At 62.8% G+C, this 25,262-nt stretch overlaps 3 protein-coding genes across 6 annotated transcripts in view; 1 reads left to right on the forward strand and 2 right to left on the reverse strand.

Moving 5' to 3' along the window:
• LOC132004098 (tubulin alpha chain-like) lies at window positions 1-1,943 on the reverse strand. Its single transcript, XM_059380170.1, has 4 exons — window positions 1,760-1,943; window positions 1,390-1,563; window positions 1,032-1,196; window positions 1-806 (listed from the first exon to the last, which is right to left on the reverse strand). The coding sequence occupies exons 1-4, from the start codon at window positions 1,941-1,943 to the stop codon at window positions 124-126; spliced, it is 1,206 nt and encodes a 401-aa protein (XP_059236153.1). The 3' UTR covers window positions 1-123.
• CASKIN2 (CASK interacting protein 2) lies at window positions 1,559-15,203 on the forward strand. 3 transcript variants are annotated; one of them, XM_059379369.1, is made up of 20 exons: window positions 1,559-1,701; window positions 2,852-3,384; window positions 7,378-7,429; window positions 7,958-8,055; window positions 8,419-8,564; window positions 8,668-8,763; window positions 8,882-9,012; window positions 9,197-9,305; window positions 9,639-9,747; window positions 9,977-10,071; window positions 10,515-10,776; window positions 10,896-11,017; window positions 11,124-11,184; window positions 11,264-11,355; window positions 11,511-11,621; window positions 11,711-11,812; window positions 11,903-12,041; window positions 12,207-13,685; window positions 13,776-13,998; window positions 14,378-15,203. In XM_059379369.1, exons 2-20 carry the CDS (start codon window positions 3,291-3,293, stop codon window positions 14,466-14,468), a joined length of 3,612 nt encoding a protein of 1,203 aa, XP_059235352.1. In that variant the 5' UTR covers window positions 1,559-1,701; window positions 2,852-3,290; the 3' UTR covers window positions 14,469-15,203. The 3 variants fall into 3 exon arrangements, with proteins under 3 accessions (XP_059235352.1, XP_059235353.1, XP_059235354.1); XM_059379370.1 differs by having other exon boundaries at window positions 2,890-3,384; XM_059379371.1 differs by having other exon boundaries at window positions 1,597-1,617.
• Window positions 15,015-25,262, reverse strand: part of TMEM94 (transmembrane protein 94) — a 19,996-nt gene continuing 9,748 nt past the window's right edge. The window contains exons 9-31 of one of the 2 annotated variants that reach the window (XM_059379368.1): window positions 24,895-25,011; window positions 24,498-24,554; window positions 24,142-24,246; window positions 23,838-24,002; window positions 23,421-23,630; window positions 22,634-22,943; window positions 22,205-22,378; window positions 21,744-21,846; window positions 21,406-21,623; window positions 20,329-20,507; window positions 19,873-20,011; window positions 19,540-19,655; window positions 19,314-19,413; window positions 18,935-19,043; window positions 18,557-18,746; window positions 18,261-18,338; window positions 17,889-17,974; window positions 17,534-17,615; window positions 17,141-17,289; window positions 16,960-17,054; window positions 16,744-16,837; window positions 16,399-16,569; window positions 15,015-16,219 (exon numbers count right to left, since the gene is read on the reverse strand). In XM_059379368.1, coding sequence (XP_059235351.1) covers window positions 16,147-16,219; window positions 16,399-16,569; window positions 16,744-16,837; window positions 16,960-17,054; window positions 17,141-17,289; window positions 17,534-17,615; window positions 17,889-17,974; window positions 18,261-18,338; window positions 18,557-18,746; window positions 18,935-19,043; window positions 19,314-19,413; window positions 19,540-19,655; window positions 19,873-20,011; window positions 20,329-20,507; window positions 21,406-21,623; window positions 21,744-21,846; window positions 22,205-22,378; window positions 22,634-22,943; window positions 23,421-23,630; window positions 23,838-24,002; window positions 24,142-24,246; window positions 24,498-24,554; window positions 24,895-25,011 — 3,120 coding nt within the window. In that variant the 3' untranslated portion in view covers window positions 15,015-16,146. Of the gene's footprint in view, window positions 16,220-16,398; window positions 16,570-16,743; window positions 16,838-16,959; window positions 17,055-17,140; window positions 17,290-17,533; window positions 17,616-17,888; window positions 17,975-18,260; window positions 18,339-18,556; window positions 18,747-18,934; window positions 19,044-19,313; window positions 19,414-19,539; window positions 19,656-19,872; window positions 20,012-20,328; window positions 20,511-21,405; window positions 21,624-21,743; window positions 21,847-22,204; window positions 22,379-22,633; window positions 22,944-23,420; window positions 23,631-23,837; window positions 24,003-24,141; window positions 24,247-24,497; window positions 24,555-24,894; window positions 25,012-25,262 lie in introns of both variants that reach the window. The other variant, XM_059379367.1, reaches the window with a different exon arrangement.

The raw sequence follows: 25,262 nt of genomic DNA on the forward strand, positions 1-25,262 counted from the left end.
AGGCTTTTTTTTTTTTTTTTTTTTTTGGCAACACTGACTGTATTGGTAGGGGGTTAGGGAAACAGTGGAACGAGAAATACAAAACCAGGTAGAGAGGCCGGGCATTGCAGGGGCCAGGACACCCTAGAACTCCTCACTTTCATCTTCGCCGTCCATAGACTCTGTTCCCACTTCTTCATAATCCTTCTCTAAGGCGGCCAGGTCCTCCCGGGCCTCTGAGAACTCTCCTTCCTCCATGCCCTCGCCCACGTACCAGTGCACAAAGGCCCGTTTGGCATACATCAGGTCAAACTTGTGGTCGAGGCGGGCCCAGGCCTCGGCGATGGCTGTGGTGTTGCTCAGCATGCACACGGCCCGCTGCACCTTGGCCAGGTCACCCCCGGGCACCACAGTGGGGGGCTGGTAGTTAATGCCAACCTTGAAACCTGTGGGACACCAGTCCACAAACTGGATGGTGCGCTTGGTCTTGATAGCAGCGATGGCGGCGTTTACATCTTTGGGCACCACTTCCCCGCGGTATAGCATGCAGCAGGCCATGTATTTGCCATGGCGAGGGTCACACTTGACCATCTGGTTGGAGGGCTCGAAGCAGGCGTTGGTGATCTCTGCCACTGACAGCTGCTCATGGTACGCTTTCTCGGCCGAGACGATGGGGGCGTAGGTCACCAGGGGGAAATGGATGCGGGGGTAGGGCACCAGGTTGGTCTGGAACTCCGTGAGGTCCACGTTGAGGGCCCCGTCGAAGCGCAGGGAGGCCGTGATGGAGGACACGATCTGGCCAATGAGCCGGTCCTTAGTCTCCACCACTCAGGCAGGAGAGGGAGGATTTAAAAGAAGGGAGAGTTGTAGCTTCCCACAGTCCAGCCTCGCAGACTGGCCACCGGGGGCAGTCAGATGCGGTCTGGGTAGGTTCGGAGTTCCTTCTGGGTCTTCCGTTGGATCCCTTCCGAGGGGCTCGGAAGCCGGGTTTTGAAGGCTGGGGGGCGGGAGGAGCTGTCCGGCCCACGATGGTGCTGAAGCGCCACTCCAGCCTGTCATTAGCACCCCCTCGAGGCTGGGGTCCCCGCCGCCGCCGCCACCATGGTCCGCTCCGACATAGTCCGCTAGGTGGCACCATTGCTCCAACCAGCGGATGCGGGTCGGCGGCTCCGGTCGCGGGCGGAGGTCAACGTGGAAATCCCAGGAGGGGCGAGGGGCTAAAAAGAGCGGGGGCTTCCCAAGTGGCGTCCCCAGGACTCGGTTTCCAGAACCCTTCACATCACGTCTTTTCTCCCATTCAATCATAAACAGGGCATCTCGCCCTTGGGTTTGAACTCTAGGGCCCCAGGTCGCGGTGGCTCCGCAGGCCGGGAGGCAGGGCTCGCACTCTCCCTTACCACGCCGCCTCACCTGGGCGCATGCGCTGACCCGGCCAGCGTGCCCGGGGCGGACGAGAGCGGTGGGGGCGGGGTCTGGTACGGATGGGGGCGGGGCCGCAGGCGCTGACTGACAGGTCGACTGCGCGGCCGGGACAGTCCCTCCGCTCCCGATCCGGCGGGAGGGAGGGGGGAGGGGCGGGATTTCCTGCGGGAGGTGCCGAGCCGGTCTTGGAAAAGGAGGAGAAGGAGGAGAAAAGGGGTAAGGGGGGCAGTGGGAGCCACGGTCCAGAGTGCCAGGGACCGAGCAGGGCCAGCCAGACCCCCGGCGGGGCAGCTGGGAGAGGTGAGACTGCGGGGCCTGCGCGGGGGGTCAGCACCTTTGAGGGCGGGCACAAACTAACTTTTCTTTCGAGATCGGCGGGAGCCTTCGTCTCTCTGCTCCTTCCGTCCTCTTCGCGCCCCTGTTCCGTCCTCCCGCATCAATCCCTCCGGCGCTGGGCTCTCCCGGTCGCTCCTGCCGCTTTGTTCCCCGGGTCGGCCCGGGTTGGGCTGGGTTGGGGGGATTGCGCGGCGCTGGACGGGCATTCCGGGGGGCGGGGGAGCCAGCCCGACCCCAAGCACTACCAGGGGCGTCCTCCTCCTGTGTCGGCTGCGGGCAAGATCAGGAGTGCCATTTGGGTTGGGCTTGGGACCTTCTAGGAGTAAGGAGACCCCAGCTAGGGCCCCAGGCCTGCACGGGTCTCATGCCACAGGGCTCGGGCAACAAATTCCTGGCCACTGAGAACTGACGTAAGCTTTTCTGCAGCGAAGTCGGGGCTCCGGGCCTCAGGTTCAGGCTTGGGGGGCCAGGCAGCCCCTTCTGCCAGCACGCCCCAGCTCTTGTGTCTGTTCTGCACCCCGCTGCTAACCCCATCCCGTACAAGGGGTGAGGATGGGTCAGCAACAGGTGCTGTAAAGCCTCCCAGTCCAGCAGTCAGACCCCTGCCAGAAATGGGGAGCTATAAGCTCCCCACTCCGCGCTCTGAATACTTAAAGAGCCTGGGGCTAGGGCATCCAGCTATTATAGTAAAGCTTAGATTGGGAGGAGTCTGGGGCAGGCACCTTCCACAGGGAGTGACCCTTGCCTGTCTGCCTGTGTGTGACCCTTCCAGGCCCCACCTTCTGGCCCACCAGTTGTCTGTGGGTGTCAGAGCCCGGGGCTGTGGAGAACAGGCTGCTGGCCCAGCCTGCCTCTGTGTGTCGTGCTGCCAGGGCCCCTCCTGCCCCAGGTTGAGGTGCTGCCAGGTGCCCTGGGGCCTCAGTGACTCAGCCTCCCTCTCCCAGAAAGTCACCGCCTCCCCCCAAATACTCCTCTCATGCCTGGCAGCTGTCTCCCCCCCCCCCTTTGAGTGGCTTGGCCCTTCCTTGACTCTGAAGGGCAGCGAGGGTGGTTTGGGGGGCTCCCTAGAACCCCTGTCCTACACTTCTGAGCCCTGCTTCTGGGACCCTCGCAGGCCTGGACCCTCAGCAGAGGCACTGCACCTTTTTCCAGACCCCCGAGACTTGTCTACTGCTGCTGCCCAAGGGAATGCTGACTGCGCTCTGGGTGGGCATCGGTGCTCCCGAGCCACGCCAGGAAGATTCTCGTGCCCCGTCCCAGCCCATCCCTGGGCCGTCAGACACTGCACGAAGGTCTCTGTCCAGGTTTCCACGTGGCCTCCACCCCCTCAGAAATCGGTTTTCCTGCTTGTGATGGCTGCTCATGAAACACTTTGAGGGAGTACCCATCAGTGCCTAACAAGAAGCCCACTGCTTGGGAAACCAGACTCGCTTCCCCAGGACTCCTGGGCCTCCAACGGGCCAAGGCATGGCACCCTGACGCCTTGGCTTAGACCTGAAGTTTTCCTGCCTCTGCCTGGACTCCTGATCCCAGAGCCCAGCCCAGGGACCGGAATGGGTCGTGAACAGGACTTGATCCTCGCCGTCAAGAACGGAGATGTGACTGGTGTGCAGAAACTGGTGGCTAAGGTCAAGGCCGCAAAGACAAGTGAGTGCTTGGTGGGGTGACTGTCTAGCTGAGACCCTGCCCTGAGTGCTCAGGCTATAGAGAGAGGCTTGGGTGGGGGTCACTGTGATCTGGGGTTTTGGGGGTGGGAGGACTGTCTGTTCTGTAAGAAATGCCTCTATGGGACAGCCACAGAGGAAGTTGGGTTACCCCTTGCTGTGTATCCTTAGGCAAATCACTTAGCCTCTCTGGGCCTCAGTTTCCTCACATGTAAAGTGAATGGGTTGAAATACATTCGTTTGAGTGTTTTTGAGCACCAACTGTGTGCCAGGCTTTGTTCTAGGCACCAGGCCATTATGTGGCAGCAGTGGATAAAACAGACTGAAATTCCTGCCATTGTAGAGTGGTCTTTAGCAGGTGGTTTTGCTGATGTATTCTTTGGAAGCAAGAGATTTCTGGCAGTGGGGTTGGGAAAGATTGAAAAGCAGCGGTTCCAAGCTCACCCCCCAGTTCAGCAACAGCAAATGTTTATTTATGACAGCTTAATGGGGATGCCCAGAAGATAGCTTTTAAAAAGAGCTCTACTGCTTAAAGCAAAGTTGATCACTATCTCAGCGCTTGCTAAAGCCCCTTTCCCTTGACTTAGCTGCCTGTGTCGCTGGGGGTGTGTGTGGCCAAAGCTAACTTTCTAGAAGTTTCTCCAAAACCCTTGACAGGGTTGTGGGGGCTCCATGCATGAGTGGCCACACCTGAACCCCATTTCTTGGGTACCTCTGTGGTGAGATGTCCCCCCCCACCTCCAACCTCTGGGCTTTAAGGTTGAGTTCTCTGAGCTGTCCTAAGAGAACACTGGATTTGTCCCCTGAGTTTCGAGACCAGTAGGGACATGAGGTAGCTCCTGCCACCAGACTGGGGCGGGGGGGGGGGGGGGGGGGGGGCCCCCCCCGCGGGGGGGGGGGGGGGGGGGGGGGAGGGAGGGTTCCCTCAGAGTGCTGGGGCTCTAGCCTCGAGACACACCTTGGCCCTGTGCACAAGAAGGGGCCCCCGTGACTACGTGAAGACAACTAATTATCCTCAACCACACCTGGGAGTTTGGGGTGCCAGAGGATTGATTTGCAGGGCCTGGGAGTCATGCACATGTGTGTTTACCCACCTGTACACCAGGGCAAGAGAGCCAGGGTATGGGAGCTTGGCTGCGGCCGGGAGGAAGGCCAGGTGGTATGGCCTCTGTGCCCTGGGGAAGTGGATATGGGGCGAGCACAGTGGAAGGAAGGTGCCAAAGAGGTCCTAGGAGGGCCCCGGAGGCCCAAGGGTGGGAGCCCCTCCCCCTCCTCCCTTCACCTCTGTGTTATTTTTGGCGACCTGCCCAGTAGGGCCTTGGGTGAGCTGCTGCGGGCCTCCCAGTTCTGGGGCCTCACAGTGAGGCCCTAGAGGAGGGCAGGCAGGTGGGATCTGGACGCTGGTGGTGGGAGCCTCATAGCTAGGCTCCAGGAACGTGCCCCGTGCCCCAGGGGAAATGCAGGGAGGGGAAGAGATTCCTTCCGTCAGCCCCAAAGGGGACTTGCACATTGTGTAGGCACCAGGCACAGAGTGACAGGGTCCTGTGATTCCTTGTGAAGCCTTGACACAGAGCCTCCCCTCCTAGTCCTCGGAGAAGCAGGGAAAGCTGGAGCAGAAAGATCACAGGGTGATGTTTGCAGACCTTATAGTTTACGAAATATCCTAAGTCCTCGATTTCCTGTGAAATTGGTATATCTGTATCTGCTTTACAGATAAAGAAACTGACACTCAGAGAGGATTAGCGAGTTGCCCAAGGTCACACAGCCATTATGGGGCAGATCAGAGTCAAGTTCCTGTCCTCTCCCCTCTGCTCCTTCACTTAGCTGCCCATCAGAATTACCCAGTGGCTGTTCTGAAAGTGCAGATTCCCTGTTCCCCCCGCAGAATTAGAATCGTCACAGAGATCTTGAGACCGTGTGAATCAGAAAGTTCTCCAGGTGACTCTAAAGCAGTCCTCCGAAGGGAAGCCGGGAATTCCTGCTCCATGTCACAGGGGGGCAAAGGAAACTGATCGAAGGGGAGGTGTCAGGGCTCCCCTTTTTCCTTCTGGTAGGTGGCTGGAGCCTTCTGGCTGGCCAGAGAGAGATGCTCCCTCAGCCTCCTGCACTTGCTCTCTGGTGCCTTTGGGGGTTGGCATTCCCTGCCCACCCTGGTCCTCTTGAGGGAGCAGGTGGCTGGGAGGGGGAAGGGCGCGGTTGCCCTGGCCTTGCCCCTGCCCTCCCTCGCTCCCTCCCCTGCTCCCTTTTCCCAACTGTCTCCTTTTCTGGCCAGAGGAAACAGAGTGGGCCGAGGGTGGCCCAGTGAGCTCACATCCTTTGCCTGAGCCTAAATCAGGAGCGACCCCTCCACCCCCAGAGCCAGGTCGGGAAGAAGGCTGCCCGGCAGGGGAAGTGGCTGGAGCCGCTGCCAGCAACCAGGACCCTCCTCCCTCCAGCCAAGGTCCCTAGCCCAGTCACTCTGAGCTTCTCTCCCCCACCGCCTTTCCGGCCATTGTTCTGGAAAGAACAGAGCCACCCAGCCTGGCCCTGCCCCTGTTCCTGTCTGTCCCTCCTGTCACATTGTCCTGCCACTCCCCAGAGGGACTGTATCTCGCTGCGGAGCTGCCCCATCCCAGACTGGCCAGGCCTGGCAGCAGGTGGAGGGACTTTCTCCTTCCTGCCGACCTCGTAGTCCTCAGTGTTGCTCACAGAGGTCCCATGGCTGCCCAAGGTCACTCAGCCAGTAAGGGGGAGACTTGGAACCACACACTTCCTGCTCCTAAAAGCCCCTCTCCTTCCCTAACTGGCTCTGTGTGACAAGGACTTTGTGAGGGGGCTAGAGGAAGGCAGAGAGGCCTCTGTTTCTTGCCAGCGGCCCCCACCTCCTCACCCCTCCATCACCGCCCAGCTCTGTATTTACCTTTTCCCTGTAGCGTGTAGTGCACCTCGGCTCGGTCCTAAATGTAGCTGTCCCCTCTCTCCCCCTCCCATGCTCCTCACCCCCGAGCTGATCCCTGCCTGTTGGAATGAGGCCCTGTCTTGCTGGGGTGTTCTGGGGCCCACTAGGGCCCGGAGGGCAGGCCTGGACCAGCATGCTTGGCACCCTGCCCAGCCCCGGTTGAACCAGGCCTCCTCCTTCCCAGCAGGGGTGGGTTGCAGTAGGAGACCGGCCGCCTGCGACAGACATTCCTCTTCCTCTCCCAGCACTCACCAAGGACCGCCCCCTCCTGTACCCTGGCCAGTACCTGGAGCACACCTGCCTGAATCCTGTCACCCTTCCCGGCAGGGGGATGGACCAGTGTCCTGCCTGTGCCCCTGGCTTCTCTGGCCGTCACCCAGCAGAGAGCCCTCTCCGTGGGGCGTGGACCTCTCTGCCGGGAGCATGTGGGTGCAGAATCAGCAGTTACTCCCCTGACAGGAGCGGTGGCCGTGGCAGGGGGCGGGAGCTATACCAGTTTTGCTGGAGGACAGCACGTGGACGGTAATGGCTCACGTGTAAGGTGCGCCGAAGGGCGATGGCCCCCTCTGCGGTGCGCCCATAAGGGTCCAGCCCCGGCATCTGCCCTGCTCCCCTCCAGCATCTGGTGCCCCTCTCCTCTCTCCGTCAGCCCCCTCAGCCCAGGGAGACAATGAGACTCTCCTTGGCCCGCTCAGGCAGGAATGCTAACCATGTGCTCGTGGGCCTGTCCAGTGAGGGCATGCATGCCAGTGCCCCCCTTTTCCGCCCTCTTTGGCCCTATAAACAAGCTGGGCTGGGGGCCGGGGGAAGCCAGGCCCCTGCTGCGGCTCCTGCGCTGGGCACTCTGGAGCGGATGGGCCAGTGGGCCGGGTGAGGAGCTCTAGGGACAGGACAGCCAAAGGGCCATGGGGCAGGCTCTTTCTTGCACACCAAGAGGTCAGCTGGATTGGGGAATCGTGGGGAGGGACAACTCGTCAGGATACAGGTGGGAGCAGATCATTCTAGAGTGTCCTGATGCCCTCTGCTCCCATCCCGCAGAGCTCCTCGGCTCCACGAAGAGACTCAATGTCAACTACCAGGACGCTGACGGGTGAGCCCCTACCCCTCTCAAGAGCTGTGGGCTGGGGGAGGGGTAAGGGGAAAGACCTGGCCCCTAGAGTCCCTAACCCTCTCAAACTTGGCCCTTGAATCGTGTTTGCTGAGAGCCCTGGTTCCTCCCCACCCTCCTGCGTGTGGAGCTGTCCTCGAGTGAGGGGAGGGAGCCCGGTGCCTCTCCGAGGGGCCTCCTGGGTCAGATTCCTGCTAGGCCCCCTTTTCTCCCCAGAGGGCAGGAGCCCTGAGGCTCCTGCTCCCACGGCCCCCTCCCCTGGGCTGGCTGGGGGGGGGGGGGGAGGCCAGACAAACAGGCCTCTCAGCCCAGACACTGAGCCCTTTCATGCTGTAGGCCGGCTGCTCCGCACTCCCACGGCAGGGCTGGCAGGGTGGGGGAGCGAGGCCACAGTGGGCAAGTCGCTCAGCCCTGCCAGCCTCCGGGACGGGTCTGGTGTGGAGGAGCAGGATTTGGGGGGGGTGGGGGACCACTCAGCGGACACCCCTCCCTTGTGTCCCGCCACACCAGATTCTCTGCTCTCCACCATGCCGCCTTGGGGGGCAGCCTGGAGCTCATAGCCTTGCTGCTGGAGGCTCAGGCCACCGTGGACATTAAGGACAGCAATGGTGAGACCCCAGGGTGCTCCCTGGCCACACCCTGTGGTCAGAGTCTGCCCCGCCACATCCTAGCAGTGCTAATACGTGTCGCATAGCTTCCCTGGCTCTTTTTCATCTTCATGGCCTTCTGGGGGAGCTGGGGGTGGTTCTGATGCCCCGTTATCCAAGTGAGGAGGCTCAGCTTGCCTTCCTGCCCTGAGACCCCCCATGGGGGCCAGGTGGGATTCCGACTTCAGCCCCACACAACCGAACCAGCAGCCCTTCCCCTTGGATCTGCCTCCCCCTGCAGCTGGGGTGACTCCAGACTGCCCAGTGCCCTCGCCCACCCCCGCAGCGTCCCAGGACGTCCCCAGATCCCTTTCCCCTGTGCAGGCATGCGCCCGCTGCACTACGCAGCCTGGCAGGGCCGGCTGGAGCCCGTGCGGCTGCTTCTGCGTGCCTCCGCCGCCGTCAACGCCGCCTCGCTGGACGGGCAGATCCCGCTGCATCTGGCCGCCCAGTACGGACACTACGAAGTGGTATGTGAGCCTGCCTCCCCGTGAGGGGTGCCAGAGCCGGGGGGTTGGTGGGGGCGGGGGGGCTGGCCGGGCCAGACCCCTCACTCAGCTTCCTCCACCCTAGTCAGAAATGCTCCTCCAGCATCAGTCCAACCCGTGCCTGGTCAACAAGGCGAAGAAGACGCCCCTGGATCTGGCCTGCGAGTTTGGGCGGCTCAAGGTGAGGGGTACTAGGGGTACTTAGTACCTAGTACTTGGGGTACTAGGTCCTGGGCAACTGTGGGGCGGGGACGGGGGAATCTCAGGAGAAAGACCTGTCTGGGTGCTGCTTGCCACAGGTGGCCCAGCTGCTACTGAATAGTCACTTGTGTGTGGCACTGCTGGAGGGTGAGGCCAAGGACCCCTGTGACCCCAACTACACCACGCCCTTGCACTTGGCTGCCAAGAATGGCCACAGAGAGGTCATCAGGTACCCACTGCCCCCCCCCCCACTTCCTCATCCCCTTCCTGCGGAATGGGTGATGTCCCATCAGTGCCCTGCCCTGTGGCCCTCTTCTCTCGGGCTCTGGGTCACTCTCCCAGCCCCCCGGCAATCTGCTTCCTCTCCTGCCCCCCATCACCCCTGCAACTTGCCGCCCCCCCCCAATCCACAGGCAGCTCCTTAGAGCTGGGATCGAGATCAACCGCCAGACCAAGACCGGCACAGCACTCCACGAGGCTGCGCTGTACGGCAAGACAGAGGTGGTGCGGCTGCTTCTGGAGGTGGGTGTGGGTGCCTTCACCCCTCCCCCCGCTGGGGGCTGCGGCGAGGGACAGCTGGGGAGGCACGGGAGGGGGTCTCCACCAACAACGTGGCTTTTGGGTGGGCCGCGGCCTTGTGGCTGGACAGCAGACAGACCTGGTTCGAGCCCTGGTTCTGCCTCTCACCAGCCGTGTGATCTTGAGTTCATCTTCAACCCTATCTCTGAGCTTCCGGTTTCTGTATCTGTAAAAGTTGAAAACGGTATTCACTGTTCACCTCCGGGTGGTGGTGAGGACTGGGGGAGATGGCAAGCAGAGCGCTTCGTGCCTGCTCACGCTGTGCTGGGCTCCCAGGGCGGGGTGGACGTGAACATTCGGAACACGTATAACCAGACGGCGCTGGACATCGTGAATCAGTTCACCACCTCCCAGGCCAGCCGCGAAATCAAGCAGCTCCTGCGGGGTGAGTGTGCATGAGAGAAGACCCTGCCCAGGTTGGGTGTCCGGAGCCACTCCCGTGGGGACTAGGAAGGGAGACAGGAACAGTGTCCCAGGAGCGAGATGTCATGCTCCCAAACCAGGGCTGGTTAGGGGACTCCAGGAACCTGGAGGAGGGTTGTGAAGGGGACATGATGGGCGGGAAGACACCCTAGGGACCCTCAGATGATGCCCTGCCCTGCCTTTTCTCTCAGAGGCCTCGGGGATCCTGAAGGTCCGGGCACTCAAGGATTTTTGGAACCTCCACGATCCCACTGCTCTCAACGTCCGTGCAGGGGACGTCATCACGGTGAGGACCCGGTGCGGGCGTTCCTTTGCTAGCACCAACGATTGCTGTCACTTGCATGGGCACCTGCTAAGGTCTTTCCTTAACTCTCTTATTGACTTCCTCCCGCCCTGGGTAAAGTAGGTGCTATTTAACTGTTTCCTTTCTGGGCATGATAAAACTGAGTCGTAGAGAAATTAAAGTGTTTGGCCTGAGACCCCGCGGCAAACACCAGCATTGGGATTTGAACCCAGGCTGACGCTGGGACTGTCCTGTGTATGCCCAGGAGGCATGCTGAGGGCTGGGCTGGGTGCCGGTAGGAAGGGCAGAGCTGTGGGTGCACTCGGGCATCAGCCGCTCATGGGGAGCGGAGGAGCTGGACTGTGGCTGTAGGGCCGGCTGCCTGCCCGTGTTTGGGGCAGGAAGTGATCGCTGTCCTCGTCTCCCCGATGCCTCATCTGCCCCAGGTGCTGGAACAGCATCCCGACGGCCGCTGGAAGGGCCACATCCACGAGAGCCAGAGGGGCACGGACCGTGTGGGCTACTTCCCTCCAGGCATCGTGGAGGTGGTCAGCAAGCGGGTGGGCGTCCTCGCACCCCGCCTCCCATCGGCCCCCACCCCCCTACGCCCAGGCTTCTCTCGGACACCGCAGCCCCCTGCTGAGGACCCCCTACACCCTTTGACCTATGGCCAGCTCCCTCGGGTGGGCCTCAGCCCAGACAGCCCAGGTACGCCCTCCCAGAGGGCAGTGCTGGGCACTGGGGTGGGCGTCTGGCTGTGGCAAGCTGCCAGTCCGCTGTTGGCGGGGCCAGCTGGGGCTCTAACCCCTTTGCTTGCGCCCCTGCAGCAGGTGACAGGAATAGCGTGGGCAGCGAGGGCAGCGTGGGCAGCATCCGCAGCGCTGGCAGCGGGCAGAGTTCCGAGGGCACCAACGGCCATGGCACTGGCCTTCTGATCGAGAACGCCCAGGTGGGAGGGAGGAGGAGGAGGAGGGAGGGGGCGTGGGGAGCGGGACAGAGCTGTCCCTGCTGCTGTCGGCTCCTCACATGCTGAGTCGCTCCTTCCCTGTCTCCAGCCGCTGCCTTCCACAGGAGAGGACCAGGTGCTGCCGGGACTGCACCCCCCATCCCTGGCAGGTAGGAGAGGCACATGGTACCTGGGTCGACACCCCTCCAGTGTGCTCCTTCTGATTCCCTCTCTCTCTCCCTCCTGAAGACAACCTGAGCCACCGCCCTCTGACCAACTACCGCTCCGGGGAGCAGCTCTTCACCCAGGACGTGAGGCCGGAGCAGCTGCTGGAGGGGAAGGTGAGAGCCCTGCCCAGAAGTGGGCTGCGAGCCCCGGCGGTGCGGTGGTGTGGACGGGCCTCAGGCCGGGCGCCCCGGGGAGGCTGGGCCGCAGCCTCGGCTCTGCCTCAGCACACGCTGCTCTGTTAACTTCGGCCTCTGCCCCCGTGCCGCAGGATGCCCAGGCCATTCATAACTGGCTCAGTGAGTTCCAGCTGGAAGGTTACACCACCCACTTTCTGCAGGCTGGCTACGACGTGCCAACTATCAGCCGGATGACTCCCGAGGTGGGTGCCACGGCAGGAGGGCGGCAGAGAGCCCAGTGGGAGGTGGCTGGGGGGGTGGGGGGGCCTGATGGCAGGAGTCTGTGTGACAGGACCTGACGGCCATCGGCGTGACCAAGCCTGGCCACAGGAAGAAGATTGCCTCCGAGATCGCACAGCTCAGCATCGCCGAATGGCTGCCCAACTACATCCCGGTAAGCAGGGGCCATTCTCGGCTCCCAGCCTCAGCTGTGGCCATCGGGGCCCTTCCTCGCCGGGGCGCTGAGGCTGGCGTGCTTTTCCAGGTGGACCTGCGGGAGTGGCTGTGTGCGCTGGGGCTGCCGCAGTACCACAAGCACCTGGTGAGCAGCGGCTACGACTCCATGGGGCTGGTGGCCGACCTCACCTGGGAGGAGCTGCAAGAGATCGGCGTCAACAAGCTCGGTGAGAACTGCCCTGGGGCCTCCTGACTGGGCCCCCCGCGTGCCTCCAAGGGGCTCTGAAGCAGTGCAGGGTTCAAACCCAGGAGGGAGCATGGGGGCCAAGAGCGACTGGAGTGGCCCTTTGCAGCCCCAGCTGACCCTGTGGCCTCTACCCCTCCCCTCTCAGGTCATCAGAAGAAGCTCATGCTGGGAGTAAAGCGGCTGGCCGAGCTGCGGCGGGGCCTACTGCAGGGGGAGGCCCCAGCGGAGGGCGGCCGCCGGCTCGCCAGAGGCCCAGAGCTGATGGCTATCGAGGGGCTGGAGAATGGGGACGGTCCGGCTGCAGCTGGCCCACGCCTCCTCACCTTCCAGGGCAGCGAGCTAAGCCCAGAGCTGCAGGCAGCCATGGCAGGGGGTGGCCCTGAGCCCCTCCCCCTGCCCCCTGCCCGCTCCCCCAGCCAGGAGAGCATTGGAGCACGCTCACGAGGGTCCGGTCATTCACAGGAACAGCCTACCCCCCAGCCCGGTGGCGGAGACCCTGGGACCCCACAGGAGAGGAACCTTCCAGAGGGCACAGAGCGGCCCCCTAAGCTTTGTTCCCCACTTCCTGGCCAGGGGGCCCCCCCTTATGTGTTTATGTATCCCCAGGGCTCACCCTCCAGCCCAGCCCCAGGGCCACCTCCAGGCGCACCTCGTGCCTTTTCGTATTTGGCTGGTCCCCCTGCGACCCCTCCAGACCCACCTCGGCCCAAGCGCCGGTCCCACAGCCTGAGCCGCCCTGGCCCTGAGGATGGGGAAGCAGAGGGGGAGGCCGAAGGGTCGGTAGGCAGTGCCTTGGGCAGCTACGCCACCCTCACCCGGCGGCCGGGACGCAGTGCCCTAGCGCGGACCAGCCCTAGCCCGACCCCAGCGCGAGGGGCTCCCCGCAGCCAGTCCTTCGCCCTCCGTGCCCGACGCAAAGGCCCGCCACCCCCACCCCCTAAGCGCCTCAGCTCCGTCTCTGGCCCCCCCACGGAGCCTCCTCCTGTAGATGGGAGCCCAGGACCTAAGGAGGGGGCCTCTGTGCCCCGAAGGCGAACACTGAGCGAACCAGCCGGCCCCTTGGAGCCCCCAAGCCCGCCCGCCCCAGCTGGCCCCGTGTCGGACACAGAGGAGGAAGAACCAGGGCCGGAGGGGACGCCCCCATCTCGGGGCAGCTCAGGGGAGGGACTCCCATTTGCGGAGGAGGGGAACCTGACCATCAAACAGCGGCCGAAGCCAGCGGGACCCCCATCCCGGGAGGCACCTGTGCCCGCTGGCCTGGATTTCAACCTCACAGAGTCAGACACTGTTAAGCGGAGGCCCAAATGCCGGGAGAGAGAGCCACTGCAGACGGCACTTCTGGCCTTCGGGGTGGCCGGTGCTACACCCAGCGCTTCTGCCTCCCTGCCCTCCCAGCCCCCCGGGGAGCCCCCCTCCTCCTCAGCAGCTCCCAGCCCTCCCCGGCCTGACCCCAGCAGCCTTCCAACTCAGGGAGCTCCAGAGCCTCTTTCTCCCGGCCTCCCAGCCCAGCCCCCTGTGGCCCCCAGCCCCGGGCCTGCTCTGGAGAACTCGGCAGGTGGTGGGCAACCTGGGGAGACGGAGCCCCCTGCTTCCCCTGCAGCCCTCATCAAGGTGCCCGGTGCAGGTATGAGGAGGGGCCCGCAGGGTGGGGTGTTGTTTCCAAGGGTTGCGTCCAGCCCCTCTTGAGTCACAGCCAACCTTTTTGTCTCTGCAGGAACAGCCCCCAAGCCTGTGTCTGTGGCCTGCACCCAGCTGGCATTTTCTGGCCCTAAGCTGGCTCCCCGGCTTGGCCCCCGCCCTGTGCCGCCCCCGAGGCCTGAGAGCACTGGGGCTGCGGGCTCTGGCCGGGCCCAGCAGAGGCTGGAACAGACCAGCTCATCCCTGGCAGCTGCACTGAGGGCGGCAGAGAAGAGCATAGGCGCTGAGGAGCGAGAGGGGTGAGGCGTGCTGGGTGCTGGGCGGGGAGGGAGAGGGGTGCAGCGCAGGAACAGCTCCCCCCTAACTCCTCTTCCCCGGGTCCTGGGAATGTCGGCGGGGGACGGGGGGAGCAGACCGATCCTGAGGCTGGGGCGACCCTTACTGGGACCGGAGGAGCCAGGGCTCTGAAGTCACCCATATCTGACCTGTGGGGGATCCTGGCGGCTGCCACTGAGAGGCACGTCAGCTCGAGCACCTCAGCTCCCCCGAGCCTGAGCGCCCTCACCGAAGGGCCCGGAGAAGACACACTAGGTGCTTGGCACCGGCCGGGAATGCAGGCACAGCCCCTGCCCACCACGGCCCAGTCTCTGCTCTGACCCGCTCCCTCCCCTGCTGCAGCCCTCCCGGCACCTCCACCAAGCACATTCTGGATGACATCAGCACCATGTTTGACGCCCTGGCCAACCAGCTGGACGCCATGCTGGACTGAGCCCCTGGTGACCTTCAGCCGCGCCCCTCGCGACCTGTAGCATCTGCGGCCTTCGAACCCCCGCACAGAAGCTCATGCTGTCAGAGCCAGGGTCGTCTCCACGGAAGCAGAAGCGGACATCTCAGCGGAGTCCCCTCCTGGTGTGACCTGACCAGTCAGCCCTGGCCTGTGGACAGGGACCCTGGCAAGAGCTTCCGCCCGGGGACAAAGGTGGCGGCCGGGCTCCTGGGGGGCTCCCTCTGCCCTCCCCCACCTCCAGGGTCTCCAGTGCTGAGGACCTCTTGGCACCTGCTGTGCTGTCCGGGCACACGCGGAGGCTGGAGAAGGCTGTGTGTCTGACCGGCTCCACACAGGTGTTCACGGGACATGTAAATAAGCGGCCAGGGACCTGGTCTCCGCGGTGGTGGCCGCCCACCCCTGCTCCTGCCTGTGCCTGCCCTCAGTGAGGCAAAGGTGGCGGGGGTGGGGCCAGTGGGATTAACAGATCCCCAAAGTCCAAACCTTTTCAACTGTAAATGTTATTTTTTAAGCAGAGAGAAATGCATATATTTTAAATGAAATTTATTCTATCTATAACCACCTGAGAGGACATGGGGACGGGGGGCCGCGGACCATGGCGAGAGTGCGCACGGCTCGCCTCGGGGCTGGAAGCCTGATCTGGATGGCCCAGGCCCCGCTCTGTAACTATTAACCTCTTATCCCAACTAACCCCAATGAAAGTGTCATTCCACGTGATCTGGCTGTGTTTGGATCTGTGCCACGGACCTCTGAGCCCTGGGTTCTTGCCTAGGCCAGGCCTGAGGGCTCCTACCAGTGGGGAAGGAGCAAGGTTTGGGCCCTCCCCTCCCTTTGGGGCAACCTCACCAGCCAAAGCCTTGGGTGGGCCCCGGAGTGGCTGCCTCATGGACCAGCCACAGATTTTTCTTAAGCAGTTTACAAGTTTTAATACAAACCAGTCTACATTCATTCCTAAAAGGCTCATTTCCAGTAAAAAATATACACCAGTAAAAACATTCTCACAAGGAGAACTAGGGCAGAGGGCCAAAAGGAAACCTGGGCCGTGTCTCCAAGACTGACGTGCCAGGCCAGCTTGAAGACGGGCACAGGGAGAGGTGCCAGGGCACGGCAGGGGGTTTGCATCTTCAGGTCTGAGCGTGAGGCTCCCTCACAAAGGGAGGGAAGTACTCGACCACCTCCAGGCCCTTACCCCAGGAAGACAGGCGGGGTGCAGGTAGGCTGCTGCCTTCCACAGTGACCTGTCTGGACCTCCCACGGCTGTTGCCACTTAGGTCCTGGCCCCACCAGGTTCATGGCTCTGCCTGGAGACCCGAGAGTAGAGGGCCTTGGGCTAAGAGACCTTAAAGGGGGCAGCCCTCGGGTGGCGGAGGCTAAGGGCTCCTCTGCTAAGTGCACATTGGTTGTACAAGGTTGTACAATGCACAAGGTTGTACATTCAAGACCAGACTGTCCTGATGCCAAGGCCACGGCTCACCAGCTCCTCCACAGTAAGTCCTGGGGGTCAGGATGACAGTTGTGTCAGATGCTGAGCTGGCCCTCCCGTGCCATGGGGTGCGAGAGGAAACCCTGAAACATTCATGGATACCAACTCCCCAGACTCAGAAACCGGTCTGGCTCTAGCCCCAGGACCAGGGCAGTGAGGACCACGGTGGCCGATGGCTCAGAAGGGGGAGTTCATGCCCAGCTTAGTCTCAAACTGCAGTTTCTGCCGCTTCTGGTAGCGAACCCGGACCCTGGTTGGGCAGGAAGTAAGAGCCTGGGTTAGAGCAGGAGCCCAGACCAGGGACAGGGCAGGACCCCAGATGAGGAGGGAAGTCCAGGCAGCGGAGGCAAGCAGGGGAGCCATGCCTGGGAGGTCACAGGCCCAAAGAATGAGCCTGAGCCCAGAGGGAGTGCCCCGTTGGTGGCTCACCGAATCTCATGCAGCTTCACGACCTCGTTGGTCACCACCACAAGGACCAGGGACAGGCAGCCCAGGAGCCAAGTCAGCAGAGGCACGTCATCCAGGCCAAAGTGGACAGGGCTGTCCCTGTCTGTCCACAGCTGCAGGTCCACTGCCGTCTGGACCACCTGGCCCAGCAGGCTGCAGGGAGAGGCGGTAGCCCCCATGTGAGCCTCTGGCTTCCTTCCCTGCCGTTCTCAGTACAAGTAGCTCAAGGAGGGCACCGTCCGACCTCCGGCTCAGCCCCCTGAAGCAGGATTTCTGACCCCAGTCCTGCCAAAGGCCCCTCCCCCACATCCATCTGCAGATACTCACACCACGGGCACGGTCACGGCCCACCAGAGGTTGGTCAAGGGGCTCTTTCGCCACAGGGGCTTGGTGCGATGCACGTGGGTGATGGAAATGAAGACTGGAGAAAACGGGGTCAGTGGGGGGGGGGGGTGCGTCAGACACCCCACCCCCAACCCGAGGCTTTGCCCCCAGGGCGACCCTCTAGCCCCCACCAGCCCCTCCTCCCGGGGAGCCCCTCACCCGTGTGCAGGACGATCAGGGCGGCGGTGAGCTTCTGAGCCGTCAGCAGCCCGTTGGCAAAGTCGTCAAACCAGGCGGGAGCTGTGTCTGCGCCACTGCCAAAGCAAGGGGTGGACTCAGCCCCACGCTGGGCCCCGGGGAAGCGGGTGGTGGCGGGTGGGGAGGGGCGGGCAGGCCGCACCTGGGCAGCATGATGGACGAGCAGTTGGTGAGGTTGCGGGCCCGGGAGCTGTCACAGAAGCTCTGCAGCGTGAAGCCAAAGCAGACGAGGCACGAGCTGATGGTGAGGCTAAATTTCAGCAAGAAGCAGAGCAGGAAGTAGTGCTGGGTCTGCAGAACGAAGGGAGGCCCGTCACTCCTGGGGTGGCCCCCCGGGCCCGGGGCTGCGCAGGCTCTTTGGGAGGGAACTGGGTAGGCCGGGTGGGGAGAGGATCCTTCCCAGCTCTGTACAGCCACCACCCTTCGGTTGAGGGACGTTGTGACCGAAGCCCCTCTCCGTCCCCCAAGGCCCGGCCCCCTTGGTACCCACGTTCCTCAGCGAAGGCCCAGGCCCACAGGGCTCCACATTGCCTACCTTCTTAGGAATGGACTGAAGGTTCTTCCCTGTGGCCATAGACATGATGGAGCTGTGGGGGGGCTTCCCCAGCAGAGAGATGCTGAAAAGGAGGGACTTGGTGAAGGGTGGGCACTGTGACCTTCTGTCCATCAATTCCCATGTGGGAAGCCTTTCGGCAGTTTTGGGAGTGAGGGCAGGCCTAGGGGAAGATGGGACAAGACAAGGGAGGGTCCCCCCTGGCCTCCCCACCCCCGCCAGCGTCTCCTGTGCCAGGGGGTCATAAGCACTGAGGAGGGGGACCTGGGCTCCTTGAAGCTGCTCATGCTGTCCCAGCCCCACCCGCCTGGACCAGGATGGATGGCACAGCTCTCACCTGAGCAGCGGGTAGCAAAAGCAGGACAGCCACAGGATGTCTGTGGTGCTCAGCAGTGGCGGCAGCTGAACCAGGCAAGACAGGAACTAGACCAGGAGAGCCAGGAAGCAGGATTAGGCTCTGGCCAATAGTAGGATGCCAGGAGCCCCACGGCTGCCTTGCCCCATGCCCAGACAGATGCCTAGAGGAGCTGGGGCCCCAGGGGCTTATATCCTGCTGATGGGTCAGCTCCAAAGGCCCCGGGGTTCCACAGAGGCCAGGGCCCCCCTAGGCCGTGCCACATCCTCCCAGCCGACCGCCCCCAACTCTCAGCCGGACCTTGGGTGGAGGAGCGGGTGGGGCGGGCCGGTGCCAAGGCAGGCCTCCGCTCACCTGGATGACCACGAGCGTCAGCTGGCATTGCAGCAGGAAGAGGAAGCACTTTCGAATGCCGTAGGTGGCGTGCCGCGCCTAGGGACCGGAAGGGACAGAGTGTGGCCGGGCCTACAGCTGACAAATCTTAGCCAAGAGCCAGATGCCCCAGAGGCTCCTGCTAGGAAAGGGTGGAGGCCAGTGAGCCTCTCTGGGAGGGAAATCAACCCCTGGGAGCCCAGACGGATCCTGTGTCACTCCTGCCCACTCCGCGCAGCCCTCCCTTCCCTGCCTGCTGTGCCAGCCCGAGCCCCCACCTGCTCAATGAGCCGGATGATGCTGATGGTCTCCTCCTGGCGAAAGGTCAGGGAGCAGGGCAGGCTGTTGAGCTGCCCCGAGAGCTGGAGGGGAGAAAGGCCATCCGAGGCCTGGGCCATGCTGGTGCTGGTGGCGTAACCAAAGGTCTCCCAGGAGCAGCGGGATGGGTACAGGGGATCCAGGGCAATGCTGCTCGGTGGAGGGGGAAAGCCATCAGCTACACTCTGCAAACATCCCGTATCCCATGGGAGGAGGCGAGCACCCTCTCCCCCTCTCCCCACCATGCCCAGTCTGCTGGTCCCAACCCTAGCAAGATCAGCCACGAATGTGCCCCAGTCCCACCCACGCGAGCCCCCAAACTCGGGCGTCCCCCTGACCTGATGTCACTCTGGAGGAAAAGGCAACTGTTCCTTAGATTGGCAGAGCTGCCCAGGCAGCAGGTCACCTCCCCATACTCCTGCATGATCTTGATCATCTCACACATGGCTGAGGGGGCAGAGTCGGGGAGCACAAGAGTCAGGCGTCTGGGGCCCTGTGTGAGGCTCTGGGCAGAGACCCACAGGGTAGGAGAGCAGGAGATGGGGTAGGGGGAGCAGGCCCCGCTTTGGAGATGGTCCTCCCCTCAAGCAGTCCCTTAAGTCTCGATAGAAAGGGCACGCCCCCTCCCAGCTCAGGTTGCTCAGCCACCCCCCACCCCCCGCATGGGACTCTTCCTGCAGAGCCCACAGGGAGCCTGGGCCTCCTTAGCAGACTCACTCTCGGGGGTACAGTCGGTGAACAGCGGTACGAGCAGGGGCACGTTGTCGATGTTCTGCAAGTGGGGGCGCACCTGGTGGATGCCGCGCGGCAGCTTGGCCTGGACAGAGCGGAGACGTCAGTCGCCGCCGCAGGGTCGGGAGAAGGCTCCCTCCCTCCCTCCTTTCTCTGGGCCGGTCAGTCAGCTATCTCGGAGGGCCAAGGGGCACGGGCCCTGCCATCCTACCCGGTTGCAGTCCTCCAAGAAGCTGGGGAGGTCGCTGTCCGTGGGCTGGAAGCTAATGAGGTCTGAGTGACCCTCCTCCTCCATCAGAAGGAGCCCTTCCGCATCATCGCGAGACACTGTGGGATGAAAACCTGTCCTTCACCTTGGAGTCAGCCTTCTGAGGGCCTTTTCTTGCCCTGAAGATGGCAGAGAACTTCCTGCTTCTGGTCTCCTCCACTGTCAGCTGTTGTGACCACAGGGAGACGAGGGCCATTTTCCAACGGAGGATCTACAGAGGCTCCTTCTAGAACCGCCCCCACCCACCTCGTCCCTGCCCCAAACCCGTGCCCTCACCCTGGTTCAGGTCGTCATGCAGGGAGCCAGCATGGCTAGGGCTGGAGGGGGGGATCTCAGAGCCGGGCATGTCACCATTGGGCGTCAGGGAGATGTGGCAGTTCCAGCCTGTCTCCAGGCCCATCTTTTCTGCAAATACCTGCACAAGAAAGATGCCGGTGAACAGACAGACCCACAGGCCCACGGGAGAAAGGGTCAGCGGAGGCAGAGGGGGGCGGCTCTCCCCCCCACCTTGCTTTTTTTTTTTTTAAAGATTTTATTTATTTATTTGTCAGAGAGAGAGAGAGAGAGAGAGAGAGCACAGGCAGACAAAGTGGCAGGCAGAGGCAGAGGGAGAAGCAGGCTCCCTATGGAGCAAGGAGCCCGTTGTGGGACTCGATCCCAGGATGCTGGGATCATGACCTGAGCCGAAGGCAGCTGCTTAACCCACTGAGCCACCCAGGCATCCCGCCCCACCTTGCTTTTGAGCTCATCCTCCAGAGAGAAGTAGACAAAGCGGATGCATGCGTTGACCAGCCCGTCGATGAGGCGCACGATGTCCAGCCGGGCCTGGTACTGGGAGGACACCATGCCCATGAAGATCTGGCCGCTCAGGGCCTGCATGCAGTCTTCCTTCTCCAGCACCTCCCCGATCCCTTCTTCAGGTAGGCACAAGGCACAAAGCCCAGCCGGAACACCCAGGAACCAGCAGATTCCAGGAGGCAGCCCAGGCCACACACACAGATGCCACACCCAAATCAATGAGCATGTGGGCCCCAGGGGACCACACACACACACACACACACAGCCAAGACACAGAGGAGCCAACAGACACGGGAGAAAAGACAAGGAAAGGTACTCATCAGTCACGTGATGATCCTAAGGAGTAACGACAGAGCCCGGCCGGGCCGGGGGAGCTGCCCTCACTCTCAGCCATGGCCGCAGTTCATGGTCTTTGGGTCATAAGACTGTGAGTCTGTCTGTTTGGTAGCATGGGGAGGGGTGGGGTGGCTCTGAGTCCCTCTGTTCCAGCAGCACTGCGACCTGGCCTTTTTGTCTGATCAAATAAGACTAATGGTCTAGGGGCGCCTGGGTGGCTCAGTGGGTTAAGCCTCTGCCTTCGGCTCAGGTCATGATCTCAGAGTTCTGGAATCGAGCCCCACATCGGGCTCTCTGCTCAGTGGGGAGCCTGCTTCCCCACCCCACCCCCGCCTGCCTCTCTGCCTACTTGTGATCTCTGTCAAATAAATAAATAAAATCTTAAAAAAAAATAAAAAAGACTCATGGTCTATAAATACTGATGCTTAATGACTTCCAAAGAAAGCCCTTTGCTATCACACCGAGTGTCACCAGAAACCTGGGAGGGGGGCCAGAACGAGCACCCGGGTGCCCGTGAGATGGCTAAGGGACTTGCCCACGCCACCAGACAGTGAACGCCACCTCGATGCTCGAGGTCCAGCGAGCCCACGGTTCCCTCCACTGTGATGGATTCCACAGCTCTCCAGAAGCTCCCCCCACGCCACCCCTCTCCCCCGGGACAGACGCGCCCGGTACCGTCCGAGCTCCAGCTGTTGCGGCGCGTGCTCAGCTTGATGGGGACGGTGCTGGGCAGCTCACACACGGTGAAGATGCTGCTCTGGCCAGGCGCCTGTACCAGCTCGATGCACTTGCCATTGAGCTGAGAGGACAGGGAGCAGCTCATGGGCTTGTAGGCGAAGGCAGAGCAGTACCCAGACAAGCAGGCTCGCTGGTAAAAATCCAGCACTTTCTTTCTGCCAGGGAAGTGGGGCAAAAGTGAGGTGAGTGGCCCTGAGGTGCCCCCTGCTCGTGAGCTGGGCGGGCGGATGGCCGGGGCTACCTGCCATCAGCACAAGGCGTGCTTCCTTACCTACCTGTCAGAACCCGAGAGAGGGTAGATGTCCGCCCCATCCCAGAAGTCTGTGCAGGCCTCTAAGACCACGTCAGCCGTGCCGTGGGACAGCATCTGCTCTGTACCTGAGGCAGGGAGGGTGAGGCTGAACTGTGAGTGCCCCAAGTCGCTGCCGCCTCTCACTCCTGCCTCAATTAACACCCTGCCGTCCTTGAGAAGGGCACTAGGGAGCCCCTGGGGAGTAGAATGCCCCAAGCCTGTGTGGGCTTGTGGGCCTTCAGACGGTCCTCAATCCCTGTGGCCACCGCCACCCCAGCACCAGTCCCCAAATCCAACCCCTGCCACATCTGTGGAAGGCTCTGGAAGCAGACTAGTGCTCCTCTGACCAGGCCCCCTTAAAAAAGGGACACCTAAAAGAAGTCCTGCCCCGCCAAGCTCCGGGAAAAGGTCTGGCCTGATGCCGGCCAAGCCTGGAAGGCTCACTGGTGGTGGTGTCCTTGATGAAGAGACTGATCATATGGCTGAGCGGGGGGCGCCGCTTGGTGACACAGGACAGCCTCCCCAGCGAGGTCTCCTTCACCATCTCGGCACTGGGGAGGCGGTAGAGTGCAAGGTGGTTCTCCTGCTTGAAGAGCTCCTTGGCACCAGGGGTGAAGCCTGCACGGGGAGGGATAGCAACCTGGGGTGTCGGGAGGAAGTCCGTGGCACCTGCACTTCCCTCCCTTGCAGGGAGAGAACCCCCATCGGACTAGGCTGGTTCTTCCCCCCTTTCCCCCTTGGGTACTCTCCCAGACTAGGAAGCACTGTCGAAAGGGGCCCGCTTCCAGGGGCTGGAGGGAAGCCAAGAGGGCTGACGGGGCTCCCCGCGAAGGCCTGGGGCAGCGGTCTGCTCAGAGTCCGGGGCCAGCGCACCTATGAGGCGGGCGAGCTCGCAGAGGCCCCAGGGCACGTGCACGGGCAGGACGGCGCTGTGGCTCTCCTGCAGGGCGATGTTGCACAGGTGGTCGGAGAAGCGGCACAGCCGCTCAGTGACGCCGGCGTTGCAGAGGTTCAGCAGCACGTTGAGGCCCAGGGGCTTCAGGGAAGTGAGGTGCAGCTGCCAGTTGGAGTCATCGAACTGGATGCAGGAGGGGTTCTGCTGGTCCTGGGACAGGCTCAGCATCTCCAGGTGGTAGTCGCACACGAAGTCCTCCGCTTCGTACGGCTCGCCCTCCAGCCCAGGCTGGGTCACGGGGAACGGGGGAGGGGAGAGGGGAGCGTCAGCTGGGGAGAAGGCACCCCCTTCCCAGAGAGCCTGCTCGCGTGTCCCATCCCTCCCGGAAACCCTCTCCCCATGTCCCTGCTGGGGTTCGGCTGCTTCCGGTAGCTCTGCCCAGCGATGGCAGCGGGAGGAGGACACCCAGGGCAGGGAGGGAGCAGGGAGGGAGCCGCCAGCCTTCTGTCTTCAGAAGGTTGTGACCAGAAGGGCCTTGCCTCAACCAGTCACCATCTGCAAGACCCAGAGGGGTCTCCCTCCCGGGCCCTGGATGAGGCCTCAGGAGGCCGTCCTGCCTGGCTGAGCCCCAAGACCTGGGAACAGAGGCCGCTGCGTCTGTGCCTTCAGGTTCATTCCCCCGGGACAGGCTGCCCCCCCTTGGCCCCTACAGTGGGGGAGGCCAGGACCCCCCGCAGCTGCCCCCCGCCCCCGCGCTGCTCTCACCTTGCCAGTCTCTTCTTCCCCGCCCTCCGTGTCCCGGCTGAAGCTCACGTTGGAGCCGGACGGGTGTTTGCTGCGGCCGTGAGCTTTGTGGTGAGAGTAGAATTCGGGGGGCTTGGGACCATCACCCGGCCAGTCGCCACGCTCCTGCTCATTGGAAAGGTGCAGGGAAGCGTTCAGAGACCCGGCCAGGAGGGCATCTCGTTCGTGGGGCTGAGGAGAACAAGGAGCACAGGCCTCGGACCGGGGTCCCACTGGCTGTCACGGGCCAGGGAGGCAGGGCAGTTCTGAGGCGGAGGCTCTGCGTGAACGGCCGAGAAGCAGATCCTAACGGTGCTGGAGCTTCCTTGGCCCTCCCAGCCTCACCTCCCTGAGGCCACTGGCCAGGCCCGGAGCAGGGTCCCTGGGAGCCGGCCCTACCTCTTCCTCTACCTCAGGATGGCAGAAGGAGCGGGTGGACAGGTCATCGGTGAGGTCCTCGTGGCTGCTGTGGGGGGGCTCTACCTTCCCACTGAAGAACAGCACGGTCTCCGGGCTGGGGTTTGGCCACGACAGGATCCCCTGTTTGTCCACACAGCACAGGACCTGCAGGGAGAGATGGGGGTTGGGGAGGGGGCCTGGCATTCCCCAACCTGCCAGGGTCCATTCAAATGGCGGGCAGGCACCGGACACAGCCCGGCAGCCGGCCAGCGGGGGCGGGGTCCTCCCGCATGGCCACCCTCACCGTGACCGAGCCCAGGCTGTGCAGCAGGCTGGAGCTATGGCTCAGCGTCGGTGATGTCCCTTGGATCACCCGCAGGAAATGCCCCCAAATACAACGCAGCATTTCCTGGTGGGAGAGACGAAGTCCATGTTATTTCCCTGGAGACAGCCTCAGGAGCCGGCAGAGGAAACAGTCCGGGGACCAGGAAGTCGGGGTGGAGAGGCATTCGCCTGGGCAGAGCACACTGCCCACAGGAGACAGAAGGCTCTAAGGCCATAAAATAGGGAAGCCTCAGGGGCCAGCTTGAGGCCAGCTTGAGGGAGCTCAGGTTGGCGGCTCCAAGGGCCTAGGGCAGAAGGTGTCCCAGGTGAGTGTACCTGAGAGGAGACGGCTTCGGTATAGCTGCTGAGAGTGTCCTCCGAGAACTTGGCCAGCTGCACCGAGAAAAGGGCACCGGCTTAGGGAGGCCTCCAAGCTGCAAGGGTGGGGCCCCCCCACCAGCAAGGCTCCCGATGCCTTTGATAAAGGACACCCGGGGTCGTTCCGGAATCCCGTGTCTGCTGAGAACCAGCAGGGACGACCCCCCGCCTCACACGGCCCAGCCTGGAGGCTCCTCCACACGGAGAGCAGCTCAGGGCCCACCCGTGCCGGGGAGAGGGGCCCACAGTGAGGCTGGACCTCGGTACCCAGTCGCTGGGCCCCAGCTGACACCCTCTTTTGGCTCCCGATTTTTTTCTTGTTGTGCTGTCCCCGTGATGCCTTGGAACAACCTACCAGGGAGCTGGGCGAGGCCTTGCTCATCTGGGCCAGGACCCGAGCTTCTCCACAGGCGGTTGCCAGGACCCAGAGGACTGGAAAGAGCAGGGGCAGGATGGGCAGGACGCCATTGACCTGGGGAAGCACGAACCACACTGAGGCCTCTCAAAGAGCCGCTGGCCTGCGGAGAGGGAGGGACGGGAGGCCTTCCCCAGCCCCGAAGCCACTCCCTGAGTAGAAAGGGACAGCTGTCCAGTGCAGGAAAAGAAGGGGAGCAGGCATCCTCCAGCTGTGACCCCTGGGCTGCAGAGGGAGGGACAGCCAGGGCCCCGTGAGGGGACCCAGCCTCCCAGGAAAGAGCAACATGGAAGGCACCATGGAGGGGC

This window comes from Mustela nigripes, chromosome 16 (genome assembly GCF_022355385.1).
Source record: "Mustela nigripes isolate SB6536 chromosome 16, MUSNIG.SB6536, whole genome shotgun sequence".
In the NCBI taxonomy this organism is placed as follows: domain Eukaryota; kingdom Metazoa; phylum Chordata; class Mammalia; order Carnivora; family Mustelidae; genus Mustela; species Mustela nigripes.